Source organism: Pomacea canaliculata, linkage group LG12, assembly GCF_003073045.1.
Source record: "Pomacea canaliculata isolate SZHN2017 linkage group LG12, ASM307304v1, whole genome shotgun sequence".
Taxonomy (NCBI): domain Eukaryota; kingdom Metazoa; phylum Mollusca; class Gastropoda; order Architaenioglossa; family Ampullariidae; genus Pomacea; species Pomacea canaliculata.
Window position 1 is genome coordinate 2846842 of NC_037601.1, and position 15110 is coordinate 2861951.

At 37.4% G+C, this 15110-nt stretch overlaps 2 protein-coding genes across 4 annotated transcripts; one reads left to right on the plus strand and one right to left on the minus strand.

The window, feature by feature from the left end:
• Positions 1–4333: 4333 nt before the first annotated feature.
• On the plus strand, positions 4334–9775 carry LOC112576448. Of its 3 annotated transcripts, none has more exons than XR_003101842.1 (4): positions 4334–4559; positions 4944–4968; positions 6152–6203; positions 8212–9775. XR_003101842.1 is itself a non-coding variant. In XM_025258863.1 (3 exons), exons 1-3 carry the CDS (start codon positions 4450–4452, stop codon positions 8485–8487), a joined length of 411 nt encoding a protein of 136 aa, XP_025114648.1. In that variant the 5' UTR covers positions 4335–4449; the 3' UTR covers positions 8488–9775. The 3 variants fall into 3 exon arrangements, 1 of the variants encoding a protein (XP_025114648.1); XR_003101843.1 differs by lacking the exon at positions 4334–4559 and adding an exon at positions 4564–4627; XM_025258863.1 differs by lacking the exon at positions 6152–6203 and having other exon boundaries at positions 4335–4559.
• Positions 9776–9921: 146 nt separating this feature from the next.
• LOC112576447 (39S ribosomal protein L44, mitochondrial-like) lies at positions 9922–15081 on the minus strand. Its single transcript, XM_025258862.1, has 10 exons — positions 14953–15081; positions 13762–13873; positions 13137–13223; positions 12726–12826; positions 12318–12393; positions 11931–12015; positions 11592–11663; positions 11065–11213; positions 10715–10797; positions 9922–10255 (listed from the first exon to the last, which is right to left on the minus strand). The coding sequence occupies exons 1-10, from the start codon at positions 15038–15040 to the stop codon at positions 10047–10049; spliced, it is 1062 nt and encodes a 353-aa protein (XP_025114647.1). The 5' UTR covers positions 15041–15081; the 3' UTR covers positions 9922–10046.
• Positions 15082–15110: the final 29 nt, after the last annotated feature.

Sequence of the window (15110 nt, forward strand, 5' to 3'; positions counted from 1 at the left end):
ATGCGCATGAAGCGAAACTTCACTTCGTTATCACTGCATAGCCATTTTTTTTCCTTTTCTTCGCCGAGTTAACAAGTAAAATAGTAAAAGTAAAAATGTTATAGTAAATCGGCGAAGAAAAGAAAAGAAAAAAATGGCAATGCTGCCTATGCAGTGATAACGAAGTGAAGTTTCGCTTCATGCGCATGCGCAGACTATACCGAGACGTTTAGTCCGGCTGGAAGTTTCATCCCGTTACACCGTGGACACCAGTTAGCTTCAGACTGCAACAAAACAGGATAATACGTAGGATAGACGTTTTATTAAAGCTATAAAGTGTTTGGAGGCTTTTGGTGTTCGCAGTGACATTGACTCTGTGTGCGCACATCTGAGAACTTTTAAAGATTCTGAAATGGCCAAGAGAGTGTTCTGTAATATTCCTGAACGGCCACAACGAGAGCCTTGCAGCTTACCTGCTGCTGTCGACCTTTCTCAGGCTTTCTGTTACCGTGGAGGCAAGAGACACCATGGCGTACCGAGCTAGATTGCTCTTTAAGGAGTTCCTGCGCGTCTTCCTTAGTCTCTGCCAGAACCTCATTGACGATAATCAGTCTCTTGAGCAGAGGCTGAAAGGCGCTTTCATTGATGTTTTCGAAGGACTAACAGATTCTAATTTCAGTATTGAGCCTCGCTGGAACAAAAAACCTATACGCAGGCAAAGCTCTACTTGTTATGCAATACATCTCGTCCATCGCTACCACATAGAATTTCCAGAGTATTACGAAACGATGATCAGATGATCTGGCCATCCTTGCTCCTAAAAGATGGGGAATGTACCAGCGAGGAAATAGGTATACAGGAGAGTACACAAATTGGTGTATACCTGAAACATTTAGCGGATTTGAATTGGACACCGAATCTGACACACCAAGGGACTGGGATGCCATGCAGAGAGAAAGGACAGCTTATGCTGAGAGGTCTACATTACTGTCTCCTGAAAAACGTACAAGAGTGGCGGGTTCGTCGAGTTCGGAGGAAGAAGGATCGTCCTTACCTAAGATGAGTCGCACAGAGCGCTCAAACTTGACATTGCGACAGTTTACACCACCTGACATTGTCGATGAAACTCCTTCCTACTCTTCAGTGACATCACCATTAGAGGAGGAAGAGTTTAATTATGAAGGACTTGACAGAGAAAGTAGCAATATCGAGGACGACGTGGTGACGAGAAATGCAGCAAACATGGACACGGCTAGAGCGCTGATCTTTATTCCTCAGCCTTCCACCTCTCGTGAAGAGGAGCAACCGTCGACTTCTAGACAAGCAGACGTCAGGGCCGTGGACACAAATGATATAACACTTTACTCTGGTTCTACTACAGAAGGCATCGGACAAGCATCTTTTGCTGTGGATACTGCTGGCGTTTCTTCTGGATCTTCTACAGGAGACATCAGACAAGCATCTTTTGCTGTGGATACTGCTGGCGTTTCTTCTGGTTCTCCTACAGGAGACATCAGACAAGCATCTTTTGCTGTGGATACTGCTGGCGTTTCTTCTGGTTCTCCTACAGGAGACATCAGACAAGCATCTTTTGCAGTGGATACTGCTGGCGTTTCTTCTGGTTCTTCTACAGGAGACATCAGACAAGCATCTTTTGCTGTGGATACTGCTGGCGTTTCTTCTGGTTCTTCTACAGGAGACATCAGACAAGCATCTTTTGCTGTGGATACTGCTGGCGTTTCTTCTGGTTCTTCTACAGGAGACATCAGACAAGCATCTTTTGCAGTGGATAATGCTGGCGTTTCTTCTGGTTCTTCTACAGGAGACATCAGACAAGCATCTTTTGCTGGATACTGCTGGCGTTTCTTCTGGTTCTCCTACAGGAGACATCGGACAAGCATTTTTTGTAATGGGTACTGTTGGCGTTTCTTCTAGTTCTCCTACAGGAGACATCGGACAAGCATTTTTTGTAATGGGTATTGTTGGACTATTGAACACAGTATCGCAGACGCCTTAAGTTTCCTGGTTTGTGGGTGCATGTCTTCAAGCACTGAATCGTCAGAAGTGTAAGAATATGCGAGGGAATTATGGCCTAACTAACGATTTCACAGAATGACAGTTTATATTGTTATCAAGTTTATAACCTTGACATCATCATATTTCCTAACTGTATGTTTCTAATTTACGGTGTGCTTGTCTCCATAGAGTGTTCGAACATTGTCAACTGTTTGTTCGCCTCTTGTCAGTTGAGAAAATGCCCAAAGTATCCGTGTATGTGTGTGTGTGTGTGTGTGCATGTGCGCTTGCGTGTATGTGTGTGTGTGTGCATACGCGCGCTTGTGTGTGTGTGTGTGGGGGGGAATAGGTGGTTCAAGCTATAGCGTGCACAGGACATAATTTAGAATATATGTATCTGTCGTTTAAGCCCAGTTTAACAGTTTGCTTGTGTGTCCCTTTAACCTACATTTTTTTTCTTTGTCTGAGTCTATTTAATTCTGTAAGTTCTGTCAAACTGATTACAATCAGAAGTGTTATGCACAGGTCAAGTTATGTAATCCACAAGTTACTTTAACATTTATCTCCAAGCAAACTATTTCCTTTAAGTAGATGCTAGAATGCTTATATTTACAATTTTTCTGCTTTAAATTGTCTTGGTACCTCTTCCTGCCAGGAATGACTTCTGTGGAGGGTGTAATGCCGAGTTATGTACAGGTCAAGTTATGTAATCCACAAGTTACTTTAACATTTATCTCCAAGCAAACTATTTCCTTTAAGTAGATGCTAGAATGCTTATATTTACAATTTTCTGCTTTAAATTGTCTTGGTACCTCTTCCTGCCAGGAATGACTTCTGTGGAGGGTGTAATGCCGAGTTATGTACAGGTCAAGTTATGTAATCCACAAGTTACTTTAACATTTATCTCCAAGCAAACTATTTCCTTTAAGTAGATGTTAGAATGCTTATATTTACAATTTTCTGCTTTAAATTGTCTTGGTACCTCTTCCTGCCATGAATAACTTCTGTGGAGGGTGTAATGGCGAGTTCTATGATGCTAGCGGTAATCGCATCTTGAACTGTCAATACTTGCTTTTCTTCTTGCGATGTAGTTCAGGTCTGTTAAGATGAAACCATTCATCCCTTGTAGAAAACCATGTCCTGAAAATGTAAGAAATTCATTTGTAAGGACGCAATAAAGTTCTAGGTACCACAATGAAATTAAAGCGTTTATTCTGTGGGTGGTTTGGACGGTGGCAGTGATGGTGTTTCAAGAATTGTTGTAAAGGGTGATGTAACTATTCTCTAAATTCTCTGCATACTGGATGTATTACATGCGTTTTTATTTATTTATTTTTTTATCAATCGGCACAGCCCCTCTGTAGACCCATCGCGATTGCAGGAAGGAAAGCTGCAGAGTTCTGTAAAATGACAGGTTGATAGAGATGCATCATCTCAATATTGTGGCACTGGTACAACAACACCAGCTCACCGGACTACAACAAGATGCGCATGCGCGCGGGTGTGTGTGTTGACTGCAGTGCCAGAGGTTGTCGCGTAACGCGATCGGGCGTTGTGGGACTCGCTCTCTCACAGACACACTCGCAATCACAGACAAACCTCCGCGCACCCGACGCGAGCATCGAAGCCAATCACTCCTCAGTGAAGACAAAACGCGCACACGAAGCGACAACACAAAACTAAAGTTTATTGGCGGTCGTATAGTGCGACCGCCAGCTCAAAAAAAAAAAAAAAAAAAATAAAATAAATACAATTTTTAACAATATGGAAGAACGGAAAGAAAAAGAAAACAAAACTCCTTTCAAACAGGTGGCCAAACAAAACAAATAGGGGAGAGCCCCACCATAACACGCACGCACAAAAGAACAAAAAAAAACCAAAAACAAACAAAACAAAAAAAAAACCACGTCAGACACACACCCACCAACATGTACACCCGCCCCTCCAGCTAATGGCGCTCGCGTGGTCCGACGCAGCCCACAACTGTCACCACAGTTCAAAAGGTTATTCCCCCCTTCCAGGCCACTGCCTGTGTCCCTCCCCCCGCCATCCCATGTTCTCATACTTAATCCCTGTACAAAAAAACTTTGTTGAAAAACATTGTTCTATTTGTGCATCCTTCTATCAAAGCTGTGTTCTCAAAAATGAAAAGACACTACTAACATACTAAATCTGAATGTTTTATATGATACTAATCATATTTTGCATAAATAGACAATGACCGAAAGTCAAATGTTGCATTTATTCAACAGTCAGTGCCATTATGTAAAATATTTAAGACGCAAGTATTATGAGGTTATTTATGTGTTCAAGCTGATTAATTAAAGCCAAAACAACATTTTTATTTTAACAGATTATGCTGAAGCATTTATAGCTCCTGATTTAATCTTCAATTAGGAGTTTGTTCATTTGGGACACATCTGACCTCACAATGGGAGTACATTGCATAGCCCAATGCTAATACCTGACGAAACGTGTGTATCGGACAGCGCATGCGCAGGAAATGGTAGCTACGCATGCGCAGAGCCCGCTTCAACGGGTCATATTGCTCGATTGCTACAGAGGTGAGTTTGACCATGGGATATTAGTTCGTGGTTTCACTCACTCGTACTCACGAATGAGACTTCGACCGGTATTTTTTTTTCTTAATTTATATTTACTAACCTATAATAAAAACAACTATCTGTGATGCTCCGATTTAAAGATAATTTAAAATACATTTACGTGGTGTAAGTTTTAACAAACAGACGTTTTGTTGTCTTGTAGTGAAGTCAACTGAAAGACTGTAATTGTAGAGGACGGAGAATTCACAAATCGAGATGCAGGTCAAAAGTTTGACAATCACAAAAAAATATTTATAAAATATATACACATACAAAACAGGCATATATTTTATTAGAATATACATTTGAATTTTAATATTACTTACTGATTTCTTCTCATTTTAGGTTGAAGAACGGAATCACTCTGAAGGTATGCTCATGCGTATAAACTATTACAATTACAATTCTTTATTTACGAGGGGTAAAATAAGCAACTGAGCGGTTTGTTGTTGGTTTTTTTATTTAGCCCTCGCCCTTTACAGGGAAGAAAATTAACTACATAAATGAATTAAGCATTATAGAAAAAAATTGTAGTAAACATAAAGAAGGGTGGATATTTACAAGGTGATGGTTGAGAATATATATTTACAAGGTCACCTGGAGTTGGGAGGAATCTCTAGAGGCCTCATCTATATGTCTTGAAAATGTTTAGATAGATGGCGTCGAAAGCAGTTCAGGGAGTGCAATTGCTTGAGATGGAGAGGGAGGTTGTTCCATAGCGCGCTTCCTGAGAATTTCAGACTTGATTCGAAGAGGTGGTAGCGGGCGTATGCTATCGATGCGCTTTTTAAAATTTTTTTTAGACCCAAATGAAATGAAGCACTCTTAAACAGATCACACCAGAAACTACACGGGAAGGAAGACCACGAAGAAAAAGCGAGGATCTAGAGGAGGGACCAGGAACAGAGTGCGGCGGAGAGGATGTCGTCTCCCGCTGCCGTTTATTACCTTAACCCAGTGGTTCTCAAAGTTTTTCGGACCGCGGACCACTTTACTTAAGTAAAAGCTATGGCGGACCACCAAGGCCTAAAAATCAGTCTGTACTATAAATTTCAAATTTAAATTGCCTCATTTGTTTCATTTTAATTCAAAACTAAATGTCCTTTTGTAAAAGTAATATAGTAATAAGTTGACATAAAACTACGTATACCTCGTTCTTTGTCATTAAAATGTTAATGCAAGGAATGCATCACTTTAAACATCACTTTTGCTGACATATGACGACTGTCAGCCACGGACCACCTGACATGCCCGCGGACCACACTTTGAGAACCACTGCCTTAACCAACGCCCGCTCCATTGATAACAAAATGACAAAACTCGCTACGCTGGTGAAATGCGACCGCGAATATCGCTGCAGCAGCCTAATTTGTGTTACAGAGACATGGCTTAGTAGCAACAAAACCTACGTCCACCTTTTCACTACGATTAGGCATGACAGGAATAACGAAAACACGGAAAAAATAAAGGCGGAGGGCTGTGCATATTCGTAAACAACTGGACTCTTTCCGATGTAATTTTTTACAATTTTGAAATGACTTTTTTCTTCATAGGAAAATTATGAGTCCCAGAAGAACTAAAAAAGCGGCTTCCCCTCAAAAAAGTGTACGTCCCTCGTTTCTGGTTTTATGTACAGCCTGACGGCTGTTTACTTTGCATGCTTGTGTTTACTTTGCATGTTTGCTCGCATTTAATGTTGCTTTTTTTTTTTTACTTCTTTGTGACAGTTGTATTATGTTGATCTTATGTTATACTCTGCATCTCCTCCATATAGCAGATAGCATTGAAACATTGTATAAACGTGTGAAAAAAGTTGACACTGTGAAGTTTTAGCAATTTTTGCAAAAAAATGTACATCAAACGTAAATTATGCCCATTACACTAAGGTTTACTTAAAACCTTCTTAAAATGAGTTTTAAAGTTTAATAATAGGTTTTTTTATCAATGTTTTACAAAGGTTTCAGCAAAAGCCTTTCATAATGTTTAATTTTAAACCATGCATACTCTCTGAAGTTCCACTTCAAACTTGGCAAGAATGACATACACAGATTTTCATTTTCTTTTCATTAAAACATATTTAATGTCATTGAGCATAAACCCAGGAAACATTTACATCATAATTAATTCTCACTACAACAAATGGTGACCATTTATGATAAAGATCAATCAATGATACTCAAATAAAGAGAAAAAAAGTATAGGAATTATTTAAACAGTGAAAAATCAAACTAAAGGAATTTTCTTAAATTAACAGACTTTTAAATATTTCAATTTCAAATGATTAAAGGAGAGGTGTGAGTTGTCCGTCCTATACTGTTACAGTCTTTCACTTGATTTTACTGACAACAAAACGTATATTTGTTAAAATGTATACACCACGTAAATCTATTTTAAATTATCTTTAAAACCGAGTATCACAGATAGTTGTTTTTATTGTAGGATATGAAATATAAATTTTTTAAAATACCGTTCGAAATTTCTCTGTTGTCATTGATGACATGTTGAGATTTACATCATCTGTCATATTTCCTTCAGAGATTATGACTGCATATATTTTTAAACACTACACTGTTATACTCAAGGAACTATGGTGAATACAGGATGGATAGTATGCAATTTTCTCAGTTGAGATATGATTGTATTGACTGCAGTTTGCTTCTCTGGCATGCAATGTTATGATGTTACATAATTTAATGTTATTTAAAAAAATCTATCATCCATAACATAAATTTTAAGAACATGTAACACAAATATACACCATAACTAGAAATTATTACACAATAAAAGTAGTACTATTTCAGCCATAGATAATCATTTAGCAATGAATTAAAGCAGGGATGCACAACCTACGGCCCGCGGGCCATATCCGGCCCGCGACGCGGTGCCATCCGGCCCGCGAAATTTCTGCCCACAGTGCAGGAAATCGGCATGTTAGTAATAAAAGACCTTAAAAAAACGGAAAAAAGGAAGAAGAAGTATTTAACCCCACGTAGGGGCGTTTCCCAATCTTTTTTTCGATGGACGAACATTTCGATTCAGTGCTCTGACTTGGTGTCTCTACGATGCAGCCGGACATTCAGAAGTTGGTTTCGGTAAAACAACTTCAAATATCCCACTAATTACTACATAATTAATGGTAAGTACAACTTGTTTCTAATAAAAAATGGTATCTGCTCTATTTTTTTTCCTTTTTGTATTTTTGCGGTGAAGTGGCCCGCGACACGGCTGTCCGAAATGGATATGGCCCGCGACACGGCTGTCCGAAATGGATATGGCCCGCAGGCCGAAAAAGGTTTGGCATCGCTGAATTAAAGCATAGCAGTATTTACATAATGGTAATGGTGTCATCTCACACACAAACACACACACACATATGTACTTACTGACATCTGCAGCCATGTGTGGTGCACGTCAACAGATCCTTCCTTTGTGAATTCGACGACGACAAAAAGTCCCGAGAGGCATGACACTTTTTCATGAGAAAATGAGAGAAAATAAATTATTTTGCAATAAACACGTCTCTGATACACCGTTTAAAAGAGCATTTTAAAGACATTTGCGTGGTGTTAATTTTAAGAATTATATATATGTTCGGGACGATTTCTTGTTGCAGAAACGTCAAAAAAACAAAAAGAGGGAACTTGCCGTCGCAGCCACGCCGTTAAGGCCTGCTTTGGGGCGGCCACCAAACACTATAAGAAAAAGCGAGCGGCTCGAGAATGCAGCACACCCTCGCCCTGGCCCATCTAACGAGAGCGGGCAAAGAATCACATTTACGCTACCGCCTTCTGTGCAAGAACAAATGGTCACTTGCGCCATTACCGAGGCTAGAGATTTCCGTGACGAAATCAAAATTAATTTGGAAATAAAAATCAAGCCCATCAACTGAACATTTCCTTTTGGACAAGTAACAACAATCGATCTTAGGGTCCAAATCATGCCCTCTGGCGATTGAAAAATTCATTTCTGTACTTGAAAATCACAAATTATTTCTTATATCACACAGTTTTTCTCATATTGTTCGACAAACAGTTTGCTATTAAAAAATATATGCATGCTTACCTGGGTTATGAGTTTACATCTTTTGCCTAATCTTCACACTCGCAGCATTTAACTCATTACTTGATTTCAAACTTACCAGAATAACAACAGATGAAAGAATTTTTGCTAATTTTGTGCTCAACATGTATGACTACACACACAAAATAATATTACTAGTGGCAATAGAGTGTAAACAATGGGCAGACAAAGAAGAGGAGGCAGACTAGTCAATGGAGTATAACAATAACTATATCCACAACTTTGTTGATTCGTGAAGGGGAAGAAACTTTCACTGTTTTCCAGCGCAGAGACTAAAAATTGGGTAATGATCTGTAGTTAGCCTGGTGACAGGGCTAGAGAGCGAAGGGCTATTAGACCATGAATGTGTAGAGGTGGACTGCTGTCTGTTTGCTGAGACCAACGCTTAGCCTCTTGCCTAGTTCTCCACTCATTGTTATTTGTGTTATTGCCATGACCGCACAAGAGAAGAGAGCCACACTCGAATTAGCTGCATGGCCAGTTGAACGCGATCTTGTCGCATCGTCTGGTCGATCCTTCGATGAAACACTGCCGATCTCTGAATGGAAAGATGCCATCAAACAAGTTATAACAGTGGCTATAACGATCGTATGTAAATACTGTACAGCTGTTTGTTATTTATTTCTTAAATTCAGATTACTGTTGGTATTTCTCTCTCGTCCGAAAAGCGCTGTATAGGTGGATGTCACATCTGGTGTATGTGCGGACATTCAATATTACGGATCGCAATTTAAACCATAAATTTCTTGCTGCTAGATGATTTCTTAACACGTTCTTTTTATAGAATATAAATAAACATTTATAATACAAGGCTGGGTGGTAAACACCGGTCATACAGAAGAAAACCACACAATATTTAAAACAGTGCAATGGCAATGGAGAATGATTTATTCTGTGATAATGATAAATGCAATGTTAGACAACTAAATCAGCTACTAATTACCATGTATTGATCAAACAAGGGATTGGAGTTTTACACCGAGCATGCAGCTAAAGCTATATAACAGCAAGGCAGCCAGCTATGTAAACATATGCCACATGCAGAGATTGAACAGTGTGCCTCAGACAAGAGCTGAAGCTAGGACAGCCAATCCTCCCTGTATTGGCGACAGGCGCTAACCATTGCACCGCCAAACTGCCTCATTTAGTCAACAAGTAAAAGATTCAGCAGAAATCATTGTCATCCCGTCTTGTGCAGGAAATATTAAGAACTTGGAAAAAAAACCAACTTCAAAGCATCAGACTTGGTATAGCTACTTTATTTATGAGTGACACAATCATGTTAAATAGAATCATGTTTGTAATGATAACACACTTTAAAAAACACTTATTTTAGGGTTAATTCTGGTCCCAACTGAACTAGTCTAGTTAGGCCAAAACTGGCTGATTTGTTTGGCTTTCCTCATACTCTCGAATGATGTCTTCTGCGTGGACATTGATTTTATGGTAATCAAGCTGCAACTTTTTAGCTGCAGATTGGAACTGGAGTGGAGGGCGAGCATTAGTAATGCCCATCAAACGCCTGAGAGCATCACTTGCTGCCATCTCTTCTGCTATTGTTGGCGTCTCCCCAAAAGCTGAAAAATACAGTATGTAGTACTTAATTAGAATAAAGCTGATAACAATTTCTAAAAGTAGATGACATAAGCCACAAAGTGAAATGAACCAAAACAGTTCTCCGACTCCATGGCATACCTAATTAGCACAATGCACAAATTTTGAAAGTTTTATTTTTCAAATGAGCTGTAAGTGTGTAAGATGTGCCCCTTGATGGCTGATGACTGGTGCAGACATCGGTAACGCCATGTTCAGTAGCACAACTAGTTAAGTGATTCTCCTTTTGAGTATGACTTAAAAGTTAAATACAAGACTTCAAAATGAACAAAAAAAAAAACCAAACAAACAAAACAACCTCTTCATGAATTCATGATAAGTAGACATGGCTTTTTTGAGTTGCGGCCCTATGATCCACTGGGGGCGATTATGAACAAGAAGACCTGGCTGTTAGAAATAAACAGCTCAAAGGTAAAACTTACACTGCCCAATAAGGTGACGGTCACTGTATATCCCAACATATGAAGCAGACATGACTGTACGTTTACCCGCCTGCCACAGCAATCTGCACATATTGTGTAAAAATAAAAAGGAAAACGATTACTGTGACAGAAAGGAAAAACGTCACTTGTCAAAACATAGGTACAACAAAGTACACATAATTTTAAGCATGTCAACAAATAAAGAATTCCTTAGTGATTAAAATACGGAGAAAAAAAAAAATGGAGGATTTAAAAAAATAACATAAACAGTATATTTATACACATAATCTTTACTTGTAATGTGGTCACCAAAAATACTCAAGAAATTTTCATAGCATAGTAAGACTGACCTAACTTCTGGCAGGCCTCGGCCCTGTGCATGAAGAGTAGCTGCAAGTAAGCCCATGGGGTCAGTAACCTTCCAGATTTCTGTCAAATCTTCTCCTATCAGCTGCGTTAGCACCAAATCGTGTACAAACGCTTCTGCTCTTGCTAAATCCTGGTGGCAGAAAAAATGTGCTTACCCACAAGGATTGAAAGAAAAGTAGGAATGAGTTCATCAGAAAATTTGAAAAAGCGTAACAAATTACTGCTATATACTGCCAAACTGCTGCAGAAGCTGCTGACACCATCATCAAAACCATTGCCATTGTTATAAAAAAAAAGAAGCACGCTCACATTGTATATTTTTATGCTTGAAACAGCAGAACCTATAAATTAATGTTCAAACTATTTTAACACTAGAAAAATTTAAGCAATAAAAATACAAAAAAAGTTAATACTCAGTTAACAAGTACTCTTCTCATTTAAATACAGCTTTCTCTAGTATGCAAAGAAGACAAGTAGATTAGGTGCTAGACTGTTTCATTTATCTTACCTGATCAGTTTCTAGTGCTCCAACAACAGCCAGAAATGTTTTACTGAGAGTAGACTCTTCAGGTGGGAAATCCTGAAAGTAACATCACATTGATGTAATTTCCATAAGTAGCTCTTGATTTTTCATAGTCTCTGTGACTTTTCGCTTATGAAAATCAGCCAGAGATTCTTTGAAAAATCAAAAAAATTGCTCCTAAGGTGGTAGAAAGAGGAAGGAAAAATAAGAAACTTTAATATTTTATTTTTGAATATAAAGAGATCTGGGAAATTAGCCTTTAAAGAACTAATTTGTGTAGACTATTTGTATATTTCACTTATTAATTAAAAAAATGCCACTTACTGCACACAATATTAAGTCTGAAATTCCAATGTGACTTGCAATATAGGCGAGCATTTTCTCTGACATCAGATAGGCATGAATTGACCTGACGTACAATACATGCAAGTGATAACAAATGAGTAATAACATGCAAGATAACACTAAAGATATGAAAGGAAACAAAAAAGGATGCACATAAAGACATATATATCATTTTCAAAAATATGCTTAGTGTGCTTATGTGTATATATAAAGTATATACAAAAATGAGATTATATAAGATTAAATAATATCAACCTTAGTGAAAAAGCATTTTGGCATTTGTAAAAAAAAAAAAAGAAAGTTTATGCTATAACTGTAACACAGTCTAACTTCTCATACATTTATAATTGCTGACAAGTAACCTACATAATGCCTTCTTCATACAAAGCAGGATAGATGTGCCTAAGGTAAGCCTTTAGGTATCTTGATGCTGTTGCTTCTCCTTCACAGAAAAAAAAAAGGCACAACTACAACATTTTTAAAAACATGGAATTTAACTGCATTTTAAAAATAAATTTATCTTTGATGCAGTTAAATTTCAGGTAAATGCTAAAGGGTAAATTAATCTGTACCTAAAAAAATCACAGTTTAATGAAAGTGAACGAAAAAAGCAAATAAAGTAAATAGAAGACAATTTTACAATAGTATAATCAAACTTTTTTGCACACAAGATGTTGAATAATCTAAGTAGACTTCATAAAGACAATTTTTACCTTCTTTACAAGTGATCGAACCTTATAATCAAATAAATCATAATTCTGAATGAGAGTTTACCTTTTTGTATAAGATCTGTGTTGTCTGTTAGACCCAGGGGTGCAGCATTAGTGTCTATTCCAACATCTGCTCTCCTTTTTTCTTCCTTTTCGATATAGGAACTGTGAAAGAATCAAATATTAGCACTTGCTAAATAAGCTTCCTGAGCTGAAGGATTCATATAGTAAGAAGATAAGCATTAAAATTTAACATATAATTCTTATAAGAAAAATGAACAAAGCAAAATGAAGTTAGTTTTCAAGTGATATATATGTGTGTTTTCAGATTTCTATTTAAGTATGCTCATGGTATTAAATGGACTATAAAAAAGTAAATATGTTAATTATTATTGTCTTTAAAGCGAACAGCTATTGTCATTATCACTCTCCTTGACTAAAACCTTTTTTTGCAAACATGCAAAACCTGTCTTACTGATGGGTAAAGGCTGTTCTTAATGTATTCGGAGAGAATTCTTCTCCAAGGCGTTTCCCAAAGGCGTATAACTCTGCATCATAGTTCCTGTCAAAAAGCAGCACATTGTAAAATCTGACTACATTCGGAAAATAGAAAGACACTGTAACAAAGGAAAATATAAACTAAAGCATAAAAGCATAAAAAATACAGAAAAACAAAATGCAGGCATACATAATATTTTATATTTGCTTCATCAAAGCTTTTATTGCATTTCACATCTAGTAACATTTATTCACTGGTATACAAAATATTTGATAAAACTTTTACATAAAATTTTTGTGTAATTTCTATCAGTGTGTTTGCTGATTTTTTAGCATTAAGAAAAAGTGAGAAGACAAGTAATGCCATCCAAGTCTTGTTTAAATTATGTAAATGTCACTATTTCACAGAAAATCAGTAACTTTTTCATATTTGTTTCAAAAACAAAACTAACTATAAACAGCAAAGATAGCAAAATAAAGCAAGTCTTTGCTAGTACATATTACTACTAGCTGCTAAAGAAAACTAAATCATGATTCTGAAGAATATTTTTAAGTCTTTGTTCCATTGATTTTGTAAGAAAGGCACACATGTATGAGATTACCAGTTTATCCACTCTGACCGGTGTCTAGGCTTTTCAGGTCCTACTTCTAATCTGCGTTTGTAAAGAGCAAGAAGATATTTTCGAAGATAGTTTTTCCTTCCTCTCCGACATTCTGCAGTGTAAAAAATTACATAACAGGAAATAATAAACAAATGACAGTAAACTCTATGCATTCTAGAAGATAACTGATAACAGATGAAGTTGCTCTTAAGTACAGATTTACATTTTACAGATGACTTTATACCCATTTGTTTTGTATGATTTTTTCTGAGATTTGAACCTCATACCTAAGACATTGACAATTCTTTATAGTATTATAGAAATGAACCTGCAACAAATTCTGGACTGCGTTGCTGAGGTCACAAGTTATCATGTCTTTCCTTTAAAGCTTTCCTATCCAAGATTCTGGAAATTGCATTCATATCTCTTACAGTAATTGGTTTACCCGGACTGTTACTTTTTCCACCTTCCCTCTGCATTCAGTCATATTCTTGGAAACATTCACGGTGCATCGGTACATGTATGTTTGTCTGACTGGGATGATCTTCTCTATATAGCATCATTATCTACTGCCCAATGTATCTTGTAAAACTCATTCAGATCTCCTCCGTATGGGGAAATGTGCTAAATAAATCACAGATATATAATAAATAATGCACAGAACCTCTCCAAAACTGAATACTGTATTCCCATTCCTAGACTAGACCTTTTTAAATAAAGTTTGAAATTGTTCAGGAAGCATGCTATGGAACAGCCTCCCTCTCCATCTTAAGCAATTGAACTTCCTGAACTGCTTTTGACGCCACCTATCTAAATACTTTCCAGACATTTAGATGAGGCCTCTAGAGATTCCTCCCAACTTGTAAATTTATACATATTTTTTTTCTTAACCATCACTTCAGTACATATCCACCTTCTTTTATGTTTACTACAAATTATTCTATAATTCTTAATTGCTTCATTCAAGTAGTTAATTTTCTTCCCTGTAAAGGGCGAGGGCTAAATGGAAACTCAGTACTTGAAAGCACATTAGTACTTAGTAAAATCCAAAATAAATAAAAAGCCAAATTGCTTAGTACATGTAGACGGGTAGTATATTGCAATTTATAACTGGTGATAAAAACCTTTATTTAATTATTTAAAAAAATTCTCCGTAAGTTCGTTAAACCAAAAGGTGAATCACGCACATACCTGTTACAACCGCAACAGATGGTCGAAGAAACTTCAAAAGATTAGAAGCTGGCGCACCAAAGGCACATCGAATCAAGGACGCAGCCATGTTAGTGACGAACGACTACTCTCAGTCAATGCTTGCGACAGTAGTCTCCCTTGGCCTGCTTGCTTTTCGT

What these genes read in the sequence shown, in the direction of transcription:
- LOC112576448 (XM_025258863.1), top strand. Translation starts at nt 4,450, where the DNA reads ATGCTAATACCTGACGAAACGTGTGTATCGGACAGCGCATGCGCAGGA. An exon ending in ATTGCTCGATTGCTACAGAG is followed by an intron (nt 4,560 to 4,943) that starts GTGAGTTTGACC and finishes TTCTCATTTTAG; the next exon opens with GTTGAAGAACGGAATCACTC. An exon ending in AGAACGGAATCACTCTGAAG is followed by an intron (nt 4,969 to 8,211) that starts GTATGCTCATGC and finishes TTCTTGTTGCAG; the next exon opens with AAACGTCAAAAAAACAAAAA.
- LOC112576447 (XM_025258862.1), bottom strand. Translation starts at nt 15,040, where the DNA reads ATGGCTGCGTCCTTGATTCGATGTGCCTTTGGTGCGCCAGCTTCTAAT. An exon ending in ATCTGTTGCGGTTGTAACAG is followed by an intron (nt 13,874 to 14,952) that starts GTATGTGCGTGA and finishes TTTACACTGCAG; the next exon opens with AATGTCGGAGAGGAAGGAAA. An exon ending in CACAGATCTTATACAAAAAG is followed by an intron (nt 12,394 to 12,725) that starts GTAAACTCTCAT and finishes TTTTCTGTGAAG; the next exon opens with GAGAAGCAACAGCATCAAGA.